We start from the raw sequence: 16,866 nt of genomic DNA on the forward strand, positions 1-16,866 counted from the left end.
TTTCAGATATTAATACATATTATGTACTTCAACTATAGTGGTAAAATAAATACCTGATACCATTGGCGCAATCTTCATGCGCTTTAAACGTACAGATAGGTTCCAAAGTATCATCAACAGGTGGTAACAACGTATTCCAAACGAGAATATCACCATTAGTGCTACCTGGAAACAGAATTTTGATTAAAAAATTTTAACCACGAGTATTTAATAGGTATTGCAGAACAGGAGCCTACCACTAACGATGTACTTTCCGTCAGCTGTCAAGTCGAAATAAATTCTCTGTTGGGTTTTAACCGCTCGATTCAATTTATACAACGCTGTTCCAGGATTACGCAGATCCCAACAAATTATTTCTTTTTCACCCCGCACTCCCGAGAAGAGAAATGTTCCATTTGGTGAGAACTTCAAATACGTAATACCTTTAGTATGGCCATATAACATACATAATAATTGCGCTTCGTCATATATACCTAGAATGCATTTAAATTTATGTTAAATTCTGACAAATAGAAAAATCCATAAAGGAATATGTATTTGTGATGAAAACAAACCGACCAATGCGATTATTGTACGTTCCAACAGCAAACATTGAATTTCGAATCGGATTTAATGCAATCGTGGATATAATAGCTCGCCTGAAATGAGATCTGGTTGAGACAAAATCGTAAGTTCGACCGGGTCTGTTGGCATCAAAGTGAAAGATGTAATCTGAAGTAGCTGCGTATATTTCTTGCCCATCAAGTGAACTCGTAACGCAATGAGCATGAACTGCTTCATCTTTCCTACAAATAAAAATATAATGAGTATATACCTCGTTCAAAAAATAATATACAGCATTCTTCTCAATGAAATAAATATTATACACCCACGTGCTATACATTTGGTAAGAAGCTTCACTTTTTGAGGTACGCAAATCCCACATATGAATAGGGCCCAAACTACTGGCGACTAAAACACTGTAAACATATCAAAAATTTACCATTAGTACGAAAACAATGAACATCCTTCATAAATCTGTAGGTAACACGGAAGCAATTACTTACTAATATTGAGATGGTGAAACAATCGGGTACCAATCAAAATCGTAGATTTTTCCGATGTTCGATAGTTCGCAAAAATCATCAGATATTTGCGAACTGACAAAATCCATTCTGTTTAGAAATGTATGAAATATTCTCAATTTATTTCCACCGTCGCAAGTTAAAATTCTATTTGATAAATCATCTGGGGACCTGTCCATAGAGAAAACAAAGAAATATAACTAACATACTTAAGCAGATATTGAGTTTGTGACTATTTTATTACCATTTGCATCCCTTGAAGAACTGATCGTGTTCATATACTTCGCACAATACTGGAGCACTAATAAAAGCATCTTGAGAATTACTTGTAATAATTTCCATCGGCAGTTCTCCACTCAAATTTTCTCTCGTATTCGACTCTTCAAGTCTTTCGAAAGTAGGAAAAGAGTTGCAATTTTCTGAATATGGAGTCCTATGACTGATATTATTCTCTTGATTGGCCATACCGTTCGTAGCGGAAGACGGATCATCAGAAACCATGGCATTACCTAGGTGAAGATGAACAAATTAGATCAAATTGGTTGAGTGGTTGTAAACCCTAAAAGAAAAAAGAGCTTCGCTGTTCTATGACTTGACAGCGAGTCCGCAAGTTCTCAACACTGCAATATCAAAATTTTACCAATAAACCGTAGAAAATGGCCAAATGATCGAAATGAGCACTCTCGTCTTCTTCAATAGTAAAAATGAAATACTAGGGAACTTGAGATCTAATACTATACCGAAATAATATTATGAAAAGGAAACCACGATGAACACACGCCGGAAAACCGGTCGCCCGTCGCACCGTCGCCGTCGAAATTCTTATCAGTCACCTAGGTTATCAGCACGTTTTCATGGTTGCTAATGGTTGCAAACTTGGTTGCAAAGTTGCAAAATTGGCAAGATTGGAGGATCGGAATCCCTCGGAAATAACGGAAACCACCAATCCAATAAAATGTAAATATTTTTATTGACAAAATTTAAAATTTCGTTCATCGAAGTTCGAAATTAATCGAAGCGCATTCGAGAATTGAGCTAGAAATATTTGTAATTCAGTTTGAAAAATGTTTAAATTAGTGAGAAACGATAGACTTATTCGTGAATTTTTATAAAATAAAACGTAGTGTGCGGTGATAACATCTCAGTAGTTGCGTATGTCTGTTTTTCTACTGCTTATAGGTACAATATTTATGTACATTCATTCATGAAGTCGCAACGATCCGTTCCTTCGTATGGTCCATGTTCTTAAGATTATTTGAAATCTATATTCGTCATTAAAAGGTAATACTTAACTATTCATTCAGATCAACTTTGGTTGAAAAGAAAAATGTGCAGGCTACTGAATTGTATTTTTGGTTCCCACTAATATCATTGTTTCGGTTTAGAACGTCGAGAATCGTGTAAAATGGACGATTACTGCCGATTATGTATGGCTGAGGAAGATTTGAAGAAGATGGACAGTGAAGTACTTCATTGTATAAAGACCGAACTGTTCATTGAAGTGAGTATAACTTTGTGTGATTTTTATTTATTTTTTACTTTTGAAAACACCATGAGTAATCTCTCTGTACAGATTGAAGACAACATATTCAGCAGAGATATCTGCGATCAATGCTTCAAGTTTATATCAAAATGTATAAGTTTTCGTGAAGAAATAAATCATTTCAAAGAGAAAGTTAATAGAGTTCAAAACCTATTGCTGAAAATCGTCAAACGAAATGTAAGTAATCGCGCATCACTTCAACTTCATATAGTTACGACGATTTGTTTTTAACGAATTAGTTCTTTCTCAGGTTACGGATGATAATGTATCGAATCAATCTACTAATATCTCTCAGCCGCAGACAACTGTCAAACGAAAAGATGTAAGTAATAATTGCGCATCACTTTTGCTTCATGTGCGATGATTTGTTTCTTACAAAGTCATTCTTTCTCAGGTTAAGAATGCAGATGTATCTACCCGTACACAGTCTGTCGCTCATCGTATAATAGAAGAGCCCGTGGAAGAGAAATCTTGCCTCGCTCCAGCTCAAACAGAAATTGAAAATTTAACGGATACGAACGTGGTGAGTATTTATGGCGCTGATATTTAATTCGTATATGATGATCTGATTGCTAAATAAATCATATTTTTGATTCGCAGGAAAAAGAATTGATTTCAAAAATAATTAAATCAATCAATATAAATGAAGTAGAACAAGTGGCTTCACAAATCCGATTCAACGGCGAGAACTTTTGCAATATTTGCAAAAGAAAAATGGCGGATCGCCCAAAATTTATGAAACATGTGGAGTCCAATTCGCATAAATTCAAATCTTACATCGTTTCGAAATGCGGAGATGAAAATATTTTCGAAAAATACTTAATAGGTTACAAATGTCAAAGTTGCGTCGAAACATTTACGAGTAAAACAATAATGGCACAACATTCGAAAAACGAGCATAAAGTTGCTCTGAATAAAAACAAAATTAAACCGAATACGCTGATTTTGAAAACGAAAAACAACGAACACGAACCAGAATGTAACGTACAGATTAAACAAGAACCCGATGCTGAAAATCCAATGAAGAGAAAGCCCTGCAAATTTTGTAATAAAACTTTCGGATTCGTGGAAAGTTTGTCGAGGCATATGAAAAAACACCACGGGACATATTTATGTCCAGATTGTGGCTTCACCTCGATCAGCAATAGGAACTTCTGTGTGCATCTACGGGAAGAAAAACAATTAACACGCTTTCAGAAATTGTGTTCGATCTGTTTTAAAGTATGCGACTCCAGGGTTGATTTATCGCAACATAGGAAGCAGTTTCACGTTGGAAAGCAAATTCTCCTGAAGAAACATAAAAGAGATATGCATAGAACGCAAAATGTTGAACCCAAAAAAGTGCTCAAATGTCGAAAGTGTAATCGTGGGTTTATGTCTGTACTGGTGTTAGAGAAACACCAGTGCAAGGCTTTGAAATATCCGTGTTTGAAAAATTGCGGTAGAAGATTCGAAACCTACTCTCAAATGGAGAGACATTCGGTGAAATGTAATGCAGGAAAGACAATTTATTCCTGCAAAAATTGCAAAAAAAACTTGAAAACATTGCAAAGCTTAAAAAGCCACGTGATAAGATGTTCAGCGATTTCATCTACGCCTTCAGCCAGCACTGAAAACGAACAAACGGTAAAAATCGCCGAAAGTTGTTCGCCTTCGCCAATACAGCACGATAAAATGCCAACGCTGACAAACATGAATGCTTTTTTATGCACAAAATGTAATCAAGCAATTTTAATCGACGACTTGAAAGATCATGTCGGTACATGTTCTCAAGTAAAACCAATTGAGGAAAAAAATACCGAACTCGAATCCCATTTAATTAAACAAAAGACGACTGTAAAGCAGAAATCATCGATACGAAAACAACGAAAACTAAATAGAAAAGATGAAAAAATCAAATTGAAATTTGTAGCCGAAGAAAAATTTTCAACACCTAATCGGAGTATGGCATGTAAGTTTTGCCGGCTAGTGTTTCAAAATAATAAATTTTTAAATCAACACGAGTTAATAGCTCATCATACGTTAGCTGACAAAGTCGCTGAAAATTTAACGAAAAATCTTGGTCAAAATATCGCGCCTTCCGCTTCGTCAGACCAAACAGCATTGACAGAAGAAGAATCGAAGAAGTCAAATGATCAACAGTCGATCGAAAATCGCTTTCGTCGTTCTGAACTATTACAAATGGACAATGAAAAAGCTGCCGATTCTTCCAACAGGAAAATTTCATGGAAAAACAACTCGGTAACTCTACCTCAGCAATCCTCCCTGGAAAATAGCTCAAGTTGGATTCCTACGACTCCACCGAGCAGAGAAACATCTAAAATAAACGAACAGCGAATCACACCGGCTTCGTGCAGTCGAACGACGGCATCACTGAAATCCTCGACAGAAAAAGGCCAAAACCTGACTTATGGACCTGAAACTTCGTTAAAATCTATTACTCCGCAAAGAATAGAAATTTCTTCGCGTAATGAACTCTCGACGAGGGACACACCTGCTTCGTATGAGAAACGTAGGTTCTCACAAACATCGATTCCTCGGTCCTCGACAAGATGGGATGTTGTTCACAGAACGTCAAATCGAAATTATTACGAACCGCGTCAAAAACCCTACGTGGAGCAAGACAGAAATCGCCAGAGAACACAGTTCTCTCGAGAATCGGGCCATTCAAAGAGAAATTATGATCAACGTAATATAACGTTATCAACTAAATCCTCGAATAGTACAGGACCCTCGCAAGTGTGCAAAATTTGTCGAAATCCTAAATTTCATCTTTTTTGTATTCCGTGTATGAGATGTTATACAGATAATGAATCCCAGTATTTAAACCATATGAAGATGAAACACGCGTAGTAGGTGAGCTATTACATTTTATTAATCAATCTTTATGCCTATTTGCAAAACGTTAATGTGGTGATTTTTTTACAGGTGTTTGAAAAACGAGTGAGATCAGTTTTATTTTCAACGTACGTTTTTGAAAAACTTTGCGTCATTTTGAAGAAGATGTTCTGCCTTGGGTTTTTCATCTGATACTTACTTGTCGATGTACATATTTTATTCTACATTTTTACGTATATTTTTATTGTTAAACGAATATTCAAGCCTTTTTTGTGGCATAAGTTTTAAACATTGTTTAGTTTTCTTGAACTGTGTAATGTACATAATATGTATACATATATTTATTAATTTTTAATTCAAAAAAGTCAACTTTTCGAACTCTTTCGCATTTAGGTATGTACTTGTAAGATTTTTGTTTTGATTAGTTTTATTGGAAGACATGTTAATTGTTGTTGAAGTCTTCGTATTTTATGAATGTGTACTTCTTTCCTTTTTTTCCAACCATTTCTGTTATAGATGTTGGATTGTTTACATTGTTGTATGTACATATGTTGATAGAGTTAATGTTCTCAGGGTAAGCTAATGATACTCTTTTCAAGATTTTAAATTTTGAATAACGACGATAAAAACGTTGATATGATTAAAACAGTATTTGAAAAACTATAAAGATTATATTTCAGGAAAAAAATTACAATAAAATATGCATAACTGTCTAAAGTTAAAAACTGTATCTTAACATAGATTTAAATAAAATAGAACAGAAAGAAAGTAATTTTAAATTTACAAAGTGAAAGTAATATTTTTGGCGGTTACGAGATACAATCTGAATGTAACCTGCCTAACACTAACTAATACCAAGGTAACTTGTACACCAATGGATACGAAGAAAATTTTCAACTTAAATTTATAAACGAGAAATTGCAAAAATTATGGCAAGCGAAAGATATTGGGTAGGTCTCATGAAATATTTTGGCAATTTTATGTATAAAAATGCGTACACATAAAAAAGCGCCTAAAATACATAAGTAAAGCCAATAATTTTCTAAATTCATCATATTAAAATTTCTTTTCTTACGTATATTTTACAATAACAGGACGCAACTGAAAATTACAAAAGGATTACCTCGCACAGGTAGGTAGGTATACACTTGCTCAACTTCAGACTTAATGATTTCATTATTTAAAGAAATTCCGTATCAATTCTGCCAAAGAAACAAATAAAAAAAATGAATAGCTCCTACGATATAAAAATTTAAAAAAATTCAAAACAACGAAAAATTATTAATACCTAAATCAAAATAAAAAAAAGCAAAAAAACACTCGTTTTCGAAATATTCACTTTGTTGAAACAAAGTAGAAAAATGAAATTTTCTATACCGATATAAAAATAATAAAATAGGTATAAATTAATTATTTTTTAAAAAAAGAGAACCAAAATTTCTATTTGATATAATTATGGTATGATAGATCAACTAAAATTGGTAGAAAAAATACTTAAAACAATGATAGTAACTGGTTATATTAGGAATACTTTTCGACGCCTTATTGCCAAATTCATAATATATTACATATAAAACGTGTAGGTATAAAGTAAGGCCAATACGATTCTTATTAAATAACTAATGTATCACATTAATTTTAGTTATATTAAAAAAAAATTAAACATATTTCTGCATTCTTCTAAAAAGATTTCTTTTTACAAAATGTATAAGCGATACTCTTATTCCCCATCACACCAAATTTATCGTTTGATTTTTTAAAAATTAAATGATAAATTCTACGAATATTTTTTGTCTACATATCTGAAATTTTAAAATGTTTACTTTTCGAAATGATGCATCTAATTGAATATTAGTTTCAATACCTGAATAAGCTTTCAAAATTTCATTATTATTTTTAAAAATTGAAACTGTAAAGTGTAAAAGTGGTACTTCGAAGCTAAGAGCAAATCGTATGATTCGATATGTTTCAAATTTAATCAATTCATCATGATTTTCACTGCATAAGATTTAAAGTATTTTCAAAAGCTTTTAAAAAATATACCTAAGATTATCATTTCGATCAAAAAATTTAGGAACCTAAATATCTACTCTATTGTTGATTGTTTTATTAGTTGATTATTATCGTAGAAAAGAAAGGCGTTTTTATCATTTATAAACTATTAAAAGAAGCAGTATAAATAACAATATATAGAAAATAATGATTTAGATTTTATAAATTTGGCAGTTGAGCTAATAAGGCATGAATTCAGTTTACTCTACCTATTGTAAAACTTTCAAGTTATGAACACTGAAATAATTTTTTTCTCCCAAATCGATAGAATTTTTGATAAATTGTACAACATTTGATAATGAAAGGAACTAAAAAAATATCGTACAAGCTGGTTCAAGTTTTAAAAAAAAATAAAAAATTATAAACGAAACTTGAATATGTAAGCTTGTCTACTGTTCAAGTTACGTTTTTGAACTACATATATGAACTTTGATGATATTGCTGAATAGGGTTTCATTTATATTGCCAGCAAATACGAGCAGTATTCGCCTAAATTATTTTCCATATAGTTACCAAGGCAGTGACTAATTCATAACTATAGTGAGTGTTATTGTTCTTCGAGAGATGAGAAATCTTTCAACTTAGGTATTGTTTTTCTTTTAATTTACTATTTCATTTAAATATCTGGTAAAATATAAAAGAATAAAAAGGAAAGAAAAAAGAGAAACATACAATATTTGATTTAAATCATAAAAATAGAACAGTCTTTGAGATTATATAGGTAAATTACAAAAAAAAAAGTTAATAATATGTTGCATTTTATTTATTTATTTATTTTTTTTTTGGTTTCTAACGCTTTTAAAATTTTGTTTTCAATTTTTATAGGTACTTCATTCATGCAAATAAATAATTGTTGGGTAAAAAAAAAGTACTCACTAACATGTTTATAACACAGTTAAAATTACATATTTCTTTCGATAAAAGTACAAAAAATTACAAAAGGAATCAGTCGAAAGTGCTAAACGTAACACGTTCTTTTTTCTTTTTTATTTTAATGTATAAAAATGGTAGGTACGCTAAGTTGATTGTTTGTAAAAAAAAAAAAAAAAAAAAAAAGGTAATAATAAACTACATATATCCTAGTGGTATTCCAGTTCTAGAAAAATATCCATTTCGAACCCTTTTAGTTTTCTTCGTACCTATTTACTGAGAAAATAGATAGGTGGGTAACATTATGTAAAACTAGGTACAATATTCCGATATTTCGATACTTCCGGATACAATTTTGAAATATAAAATTTGATAGTCATCTTATTTGCGTACAAATCGAATATTTGCCAAAATACTTATCGAGTTTGAAATGGAAACAGTATAAGGTACTCTTAAATTATTACACTCTGCATCTAAGAGCGAAAGTTGAAAATTCATACATAGATGTATTTGAATTTTTTAGGTATACATACATATAAAACGCGTAATAATTATCTACATCTCGTAAAAATGTATAGATGATTAAAAAAAAAAAAATGCTACGCACTAATAGCTAAAAACATCCAAAAAAGATAAAAAAGATTTAAAAAAGAAAAAAAAGTAACATATTTAGGCCTAACGGATATTTAAAAAAAAAATAAATAATATTAATTATAATAATAAAAAACTACCGCAATGTAAATTATCTAACTATATAAGAAGAAAGTGAAAAATGCTTTTCCACAAAACGCACACATACACACAAAAGGAGACAAAATATAAAATGATAAATCATCAAAAAGATTGAAATAATTGATTAAATATGTTTGTAATACTTTCTTATTGCAAATTAACTAAAAAAAAAAAAAAAAAAAGAATAAACAAACAAACAAAACCGTATTTTGGTGAAATCATACAAATAAATAAATATGTAACGATTGTAATTAAATCTAAATAAAAAAGTACGAAATAGTTTTCCAATTATCATGGATATAATACAATATACAATCGATACATGCAAAAAGAACAAAATAAGAGGGAAAAACAAAATCATGTTTCTGGAAATCACAAAATTTACCACCAAAATACGGAGATTGAAGATCCAAATGGTATTGTTAATTCGCTAAAAGTAGATGCTGATACGGGCTAGAAGGACCAGGAGAATTTAATGAAAAATTGAAACTCTCCGCGAAATGTTTATCGGAGCTTCCTTTGGTTTGAGTTGTAGAAACCGGCGACAAAGGTCCGACATTGGACTGATTGAAGAATTGCGATGTTCCGTCGTCAGCAAAGCTTGAGAAACGATTCAACGAATCCATAGAAAAACTACTATCCATGCCTCCGTTTCTGAAAACGAAATTATTTTGCGGCGAATAGAAATTCTCGCCGAATGATCTCATCGGTGGTGAAATAGCCGGGGTATTTTGTTGTTGGGTATGCTGCTGCATTTGCATTTGCTGTTGCATTTGCGCTCGTTGCTTAATATAGTTGGCGAACTCCGTTGGAGACATCCTGTAAGCATAATTTACACGATTAATAATTTTTTTTTCATATTTCAAATAGAAATTATGAATACGTAAAATCGCTGTGATTGATGAATAGGGTGCATTTTCAAAAATTTTTCATAGCTAAGAACCGATCTGGATTTATTCTAAAATTATTTGAATAATTTTCTACGGAAATTTGGAAAATATTCCTCTTATATGTATGAACAAGAAAAAGAATAGAAACTAAATAAGTGCCCATAAGCGCCAATCTTAAATGAAACTTGCTGCAATTAAATAATGCTGATTTGAATTATCAAAAAATAGGTCAACCGTACTTGAAAAATAGTATCGAAATACATGGATGAAAAGCAGACTTGACGTCGTAAAAAAAAAGAAAAGGTCAAAAATTAAAGCTGCGATATAATTTCTTGCTGACGACCAATATAAGTCTCTTAAATAATGGATAAGAATTGGTAGATATTCCGAAAATAGAATTCATATGTAATACGAGTGAATTTAAAACTTAATAGACAAATAAACTCATCTCAATATTCATGCCTACAGCTGATATGTAGCTTTAGTTACCTAGTTTCCGATTATATTCACCCTGTTGTGACCCATTTTTTATTATTCTCCACGAACTTGCCAACTTATCCTAAAACCACCCAGTGGCATACTTTTCGCTTTTCTGTTAACATTTTTAGCACTCATGCTTCATTCGAACAACGTTCGACGATTGTCAATTTAAAATTTACTCTCGTCTACTTTGTTTGGTTTTTATTAAAGCACGTAGGGCGTATTTATTTTGAGAACTGCTATTCTGAGATCTAGCTTTCTTAAATTAAATTAGGTACCTGACTACAGAGTGAAATATAAGTAATTACTTATCCCAAATTGAGACATTTTTCTTATAAAAAATCTATGTTATTGTACCTTACTCTAGATTATTTATTAAGTAATTTTGAAAAATTGATGAAGAAAACATTCAATCATTTTTCTACTTTTCTTCTTAAATTTCACAAGGAACATAATAAGAGGAAAAGTGGGAAAATCGTCGATTTTGGATATCTATTTTTTCAGTTCTTTAGCGCCTCTTTTTTCACCAAAACATATTGGTACGGTAGTTTTGAAATTTTTGAATAAGTTGATGTTTTATTTTTTTAATTTAAAAACTTTTGAACGAAGAATTGAGATTACAGCACAGGCATACAAATCATAAAAATTCGTCTGAATTCTTCTAGTGTGAATAGTGTGATTTATTCCTTACACAAAAAATGGAGGAGTTCTTCCAACTGACCATAGAAGTTTTTAAAAAAATAAAAAACAGCTTCTTTTGAGAAAAATGTTTTTATAGACACTAAAAAATCGCAAATTTCACACGAAGTAAAAAGTATTGAAAATGTATACCTAGGTATATTTTAAATTTTAAAGATTCGACAATCATTGTTTGGATTTGACAGATTCAATGATTCTATTACAAACATAGGAGAGACTGAGAGAGTATAAAAAACTAAAAATTCACTTTCTCGTTTAAAAAAGAAGAATGAATTTCCATAGCTCTGAAGTTACATGATTAGAACATAGAAATGAGAAGTTTTTTTCAATTGTGATACTTAAGTAATGCCTACATACTATTCTAATGCAACAAGTTCATCAGCAAGAAATTTAATTTTTCGTAGCTTCCAAAAATATTTATTTCTAATTTCTATCGTAAATTAACGTGTCATTAAGAAAATGGGCATCGAGGAGAAGAGGAAGAGGCGATAGAAGATAATCAGCTGTATTACGGTAACTTGAACCACACAAATTTGAATTCGTTCGCCGACTTTGGAGATTGAAGCTGAAGAATAAAATTAAGAGGTGTCCGTGTGTTCATTTTTCAAGATGAGTTGGTAACTCCTTAGATATTCGCAGTTATTTTGACCAAAATTGAGTTCATCGTGGACATTTTTTTTAAAAAAAAGAAAAAAAGAGTAATTTTTAAATTTCTGTCCAACTTTGAAAGTTTGAAATTGAAGGAACTATGACTGAAGACGTATTAATATTTTCAAATTGTTTCAATGCTTTCAATTCCAAAGATGTACAAAACATGATCATAATCCTATTCATAGAACTTTGAACGCTCTGCATCCAAAACAGATCATAATCATGTTCATATTTTACGTTGAAGGTGCTGATGCACTTTAAAAATTACAACCAATCGTAGCACCTTAAAATACACAGTATTCAAAGTTGGATAGAAATCGAAGAGAACTTTTTTAGAGAAATAACTCAAATATCAAAAGATTATTCAACCTTGAAAAATTCAAACTCAAATCTGAAAACTTTTCTACTGCCCCTTCAATTTCCACGATCGGCAAATAAAGTCACATTTGTGTAGTTTAAGTTGCTGTGTTATCTGGTGAATTATTCAGCACGCGCTAAGGAATAGCCTACTCGGTAGGTATATCAATAAAATAAGTAATTTTAGAATTTTTTGAATTTGAAAACATGCAGGAGGAGAGGGTTGTCATTATCGGCAAAATCATTATAATAGTAGACGTCTCGAACTCTCAAAAAATTGATTATATTCAAGTATATAAAGATGAAACAGTATAAAATCATACCTGTTTGTACGTTTCGAATTAGTTTTCAGCTTGGTGCTTCCAAATTTGGTTTGGGCAAAAGTAGCAGTCGTAAAGGTAGGCGTACTCGTTCGTTGATTAAATACATGCATATTGTTAGGAGTTATAGCTTTAGCATTCTTATTATTGTAATTTGGTATCTTCATCGGCATCGCTGACGGCGGCGAACAGCATTTAATACCATTAACTGGACTTAGAGATCCGCTCGCAGGAGAGGCAGGTTTCGCGATAATCAGCGGATTGAAAGGAGCGGTGAAATCATTTGGACGGAAACATTTGGCTTCCGGATTAAATGTTCTGGCCACTTCGTTATCAGAATTCTCGGCGATTTCGGTAGAATACAGAATTTCAGTTGGACCTTTGTCGCCAATTCTGAAGCTCACTTCGCCCGGATCGATCCAAATGTTGAGTTCTTTGGGTAAATGCTCCAAGATATCTTGAACGTCGAGACCGCTATCGTATGCTGCCTTTTCCAGCAAAGGATCAGGCGGATCAATGGCTCGGCCAACTTTCAAACACCTGTAACCGGATCCTTTCTCTGGCGCGTCTGGGTACCAGTGGCCTTCGAATTTTTCCTTTAAAGCCTTTTCTAATTCTTCGCCGAATATATTGACCCGCCGTCTGGGCAACTTCTCGTACAACTGGGACATCACGTAATTGATAGCCACGTGTATTTCCATGTGCATTTTTTTGATTTAAACTACTCCAATCATAAAGAGTGAGAATGAGTTGAAAGTATGATCAACAGAAGCTTCTCTCAGCTTCGTATTTATTATTGCTTTTGCGTGGAATGATTGTACAGCAAGGTGCCTGTTCCGATGGAAACCTGTAACATACAACGAAAGAAAATTCTGTCAAAATTTGATCGTTTGGAATACGAGTACGTAAAGGTATCTTTTAAGTACATATCTATAGGTAAAGTTACTATTTTTAGTTATTCTACTCAATGAAACGTGTGTCATACACTCAGTATATTATACGTTTAAATACATAACACCATCATCGTGATTCTTATTAACCGTGTGCACGAGGCTACATAATCACTCCATTATTTTGTAACCACCAGTTATAACCAGTTAGCGAACAGTTTTCATTTTAACCAAAGCCATCTTCGGTATGGATTTCCACCGACTTTATGGTACTTTAAGGTCACTTTTAATTCGAATTTACCGGTTAAACGGAATATAACTAAACGAAAATCAGATTCGTATAAGGCTTCCGTTAATATCTTTATCCTATTTTTCGACTAAAATTTCATAATTTTGCCATCTCAACCTACGCTGGTTTGGTTGTCAAACTTTTGTTCAAACTTTTAAGTCCTACCTTGTTTTGAATTTCGAGCAGTAAATTTTTAAATTATAGCTTTTTCAGTACCTAAGTATTCATTGTAAAAGCAGATGCTAACAGGCTAACAGTTAAGAGAACAACTCGTATCTCAAACGTATTTTTTTTTACTTGGGATTCCCTCGAGTGCGTGCTCTATTGAGGAATTGGAAAAGGCCTTCAATATTTCAAAAGTAAGTCAAAAATTAACCTTTTTATCTATTAAATGTAAGTACCAACCCAAGAGCTTACATAGATGATACGTAGATGAAATACTGTATTTTTCATTTTTTTTGGCGGTAACCAAGGCAGTAACGACCAACTACCTATGTAATTTCTAAACATGTACATGGAAAAAATTTCAAGGAGAAAAGTATGCAATCTTCGAAACACCAAATGCCCTATTAACCATCGATACACATTAGACACGTGTACACATGTAATTAAAATGGCGCCACAGAATATAATACATATATGCATCTCATTAGATTTCATTCATGGACAAATGAATTTCAGCGAACAACTTTTTTCATACCAACACGTTAATTTTCTACAGTACCTAACGCATTTTTTTTTCACGATGTGTGAATAATTGTAGTAAAGTAGATATACCTATACCCAAGTATCGATACTTTTTTGAAAAAAATCTCATAATATACGATACCACGTGCCCCAGATCTTGTTTTATGAAAAATCAGTACCTACCTACCTACCTATCATTATCTTGGTAGCTGAAGCAGACTTCTTATTTCCTCAAGATCCTGACAGCAAGAACAAGGGAAATGGCAACCAAGTTGAGATATATGACACTAATTTAGCAGATAAGATAATGTAAATATAAAGAATACAAACAGCATGCCATCTATCCTAACGAATTAAGGAAGAATTTAACATCTGATCTCAGTTAATTGTTTATTTTTTTCATTTTACACATTACATAAGAATATGTAAATAGTATAGTATGGTTATGCTCGTATTTTTCGTCTTTTACACCATGCTCATAAATGTTTCGTAGAAGGCGATAGTGTGACCTTATATTTAAAACAATTAAAACCTATTCTAATGACGTTTGTAAAAGCAACTATTATTCATACGCAGGCTACGACAAATAATTAACTCCAAGCGGTTACCTGTTTTAAAGACCTTTTTATTGATGTTTTTGGTGGTTTAGAAACCAAGTAAATAGGTAGGTAGCTAGGTACATTAAGATGTATGAGCTATTTTTTAATTCATATTTGCCAATCATACCTACCTATACGTAAATAAATTGACATTAATTTTTGTGGGTTTCATAAACTGTATATTCAAGTAAATAGGTATACCTATGTATTGGTAGGTGCCTAATACAAAATGGTTAATGTAAATTCAAGTAGGTGGGTACTTACAGGGCATCCAAAAATGTCAGAGAGCACTTCAAGATCTCAAACTGAGACTTTTTAATGCTACTTCGAGCGTTTTAAAGCCTTAAAAAAATTAATTTTTTTGGACCACAAATTTCTACATCACATGAAAATGAAAAATCAAAGGGATTTAATCAACAGAACAATCAAACAACCACATAAGCAATAGTTTCCTCTGACAACAGTATGTCTAGAATAATTGTACCTCTCCCATCAAAATGACATTTTGTCATCATGTTCTTCAATTTCCTAAGGAAACGAGGACTTTTTCTTCGTAAAAATTTGGTACAAAGATTGGATTTTTCGTTCAAAAAAAAAAATTAAAACTTGAATCTCTCAACGAATGGAATAATTTTTTCATCTGCTCATTAATTAAATTAGGTACCTCTGGTCATTGTAATTCGAGCAGCATATTGATTCGAATTACACAATAAAAGAATAGCAAATCAGTTCAACGACTCGTATTTAAAAAAAAAAAACTTTTGAACCAGTTGGAAAATAAACAAGGTACATAATGAAAGAAAGAGAAAAATAGAAATAATACAATATCAATCTATAATATAACAGGTGGACAGGATATTTGTACATGTTAGAAGATAATAGACGATCATTAATACACGGGGTCATTGTTTTAGTAATTAAATGTACAGTTATTAATATAGTACAATTTGCATATTTATCTCGTCGATTAATGACGTGATTCCATCAATTGAAGACCGCTGCATAGATTACGCAGGTATTCTTTTTTTTTTCCGCGACACTCATTTACATTTCCAGGTGTCAACGATTTCCTTTTCGAACTATTAAGCTTAAGTGTAATTGTATTTTTCTTGGTTACGTTTCAGACTACCAAGAATATCCAAGTTTATTATGCGCATTCGTATATGGTAATTAGATTTTGGACTAAATAAAATTAACTGGGCGCGACCCCGACCCAGCCACTTTATAACTACACTGTGGTGTTTTTTTTTCAATTCATACTTTCCGCAACTTATTTTCGAATGGAAGTTTAACGTTTAAGTTTTTGTAGGTCACATCTGTTTCAATCATGTGCGAGGTTTTTCTTGCATGGTGGTTTATTAGCGCGCATATATTCGGACGACTTGCAGCTCTAGTATTCGCACATACCTACCTAGCATAATCGCGACAGTTCACATAGCCTGAGTATTTCCCATATGAATAAAGTTACTAAGTAGGTACGTATGCACTACCTATATACCATTTATGAGTTATTAAATTGGATGGAAGTTTTATTCTGCACACTTTGGACGTATGTGTATGAAATTACGCTCGATGTGTCACTGATAAACAGGAATCTTGACGACGTTTCATTCGACCTATGTTCGCATTCGTAAGAAAATTAACAATAATGTTGAAAATTTTAAAATTGCTTTGCCGCGGTATTTCTTAATCAGTGTGCTTGGTGGTCATGACCTTATATACAGTACATACATCGGAGATATTTTACGTTTAAGACCAATGTATAATAATATTACCATCATATTTTAAACATAACGCAATTATTACTGCGAAAACTTCCATTAATCGCAACTTTGAGATCGATTTCAAAATATTTGAAAATGTACCAAAAGTCTTTCTAAAGTTCACATCAACACGGATATGTAA

The 16,866-nt window shown here is 32.1% G+C and overlaps 3 protein-coding genes across 8 annotated transcripts in view; 1 reads left to right on the forward strand and 2 right to left on the reverse strand.

The window, feature by feature from the left end:
• Nucleotides 1-1,921, reverse strand: part of WDR79 (WD repeat domain 79) — a 29,971-nt gene extending 28,050 nt beyond the window's left edge. For 4 of the 5 annotated variants that reach the window (XR_010557416.1, XR_010557417.1, XR_010557419.1 and 1 more), the window contains exons 1-7: nucleotides 1,705-1,873; nucleotides 1,309-1,573; nucleotides 1,047-1,235; nucleotides 873-959; nucleotides 559-785; nucleotides 237-473; nucleotides 54-165 (exon numbers count right to left, since the gene is read on the reverse strand). Coding sequence is in view for 1 of the 5 variants with exons in the window: in XM_065354121.1 (XP_065210193.1) it covers nucleotides 54-165; nucleotides 237-473; nucleotides 559-785; nucleotides 873-959; nucleotides 1,047-1,235; nucleotides 1,309-1,565 (1,109 nt within the window). In the remaining 4 variants the exon portion in view is untranslated. Of the gene's footprint in view, nucleotides 1-53; nucleotides 166-236; nucleotides 474-558; nucleotides 786-872; nucleotides 960-1,046; nucleotides 1,236-1,308; nucleotides 1,574-1,704 lie in introns of all 5 variants that reach the window. The other variant, XR_010557418.1, reaches the window with a different exon arrangement.
• Nucleotides 1,922-2,073: 152 nt separating this feature from the next.
• Nucleotides 2,074-5,589, forward strand: LOC135838472 (oocyte zinc finger protein XlCOF7.1-like). The gene is made up of 7 exons (XM_065354112.1): nucleotides 2,074-2,345; nucleotides 2,450-2,565; nucleotides 2,638-2,784; nucleotides 2,858-2,929; nucleotides 3,002-3,130; nucleotides 3,208-5,463; nucleotides 5,536-5,589. Exons 2-6 carry the CDS (start codon nucleotides 2,470-2,472, stop codon nucleotides 5,458-5,460), a joined length of 2,697 nt encoding a protein of 898 aa, XP_065210184.1. The 5' UTR covers nucleotides 2,074-2,345; nucleotides 2,450-2,469; the 3' UTR covers nucleotides 5,461-5,463; nucleotides 5,536-5,589.
• Nucleotides 5,590-6,096: 507 nt separating this feature from the next.
• Tob (Transducer of ERBB2) overlaps nucleotides 6,097-16,866 on the reverse strand; it is a 42,548-nt gene continuing 31,778 nt past the window's right edge. For both annotated transcript variants that reach the window (XM_065354124.1, XM_065354123.1), the window contains 2 exons: nucleotides 12,500-13,343; nucleotides 6,097-9,918 (listed from right to left, as the gene is read on the reverse strand). In XM_065354124.1, coding sequence (XP_065210196.1) covers nucleotides 9,522-9,918; nucleotides 12,500-13,203 — 1,101 coding nt within the window. In that variant the 5' untranslated portion in view covers nucleotides 13,204-13,343 and the 3' untranslated portion in view covers nucleotides 6,097-9,521. The remainder of the gene's footprint in view (nucleotides 9,919-12,499; nucleotides 13,344-16,866) is intronic.

This window comes from Planococcus citri, chromosome 3, assembly GCF_950023065.1.
Source record: "Planococcus citri chromosome 3, ihPlaCitr1.1, whole genome shotgun sequence".
Lineage (NCBI taxonomy): Eukaryota > Metazoa > Arthropoda > Insecta > Hemiptera > Pseudococcidae > Planococcus > Planococcus citri.

Excerpts from the sequence above, each read along its gene's own strand:
- LOC135838472 (XM_065354112.1), top strand. The coding sequence starts at position 2,470 with ATGGACGATTACTGCCGATTATGTATGGCTGAGGAAGATTTGAAGAAG. Across the intron at positions 2,930-3,001 it reads CAACTGTCAAACGAAAAGAT|GTTAAGAATGCAGATGTATC; the intron begins GTAAGTAATAAT and ends ATTCTTTCTCAG. Across the intron at positions 3,131-3,207 it reads ATTTAACGGATACGAACGTG|GAAAAAGAATTGATTTCAAA; the intron begins GTGAGTATTTAT and ends TTTGATTCGCAG.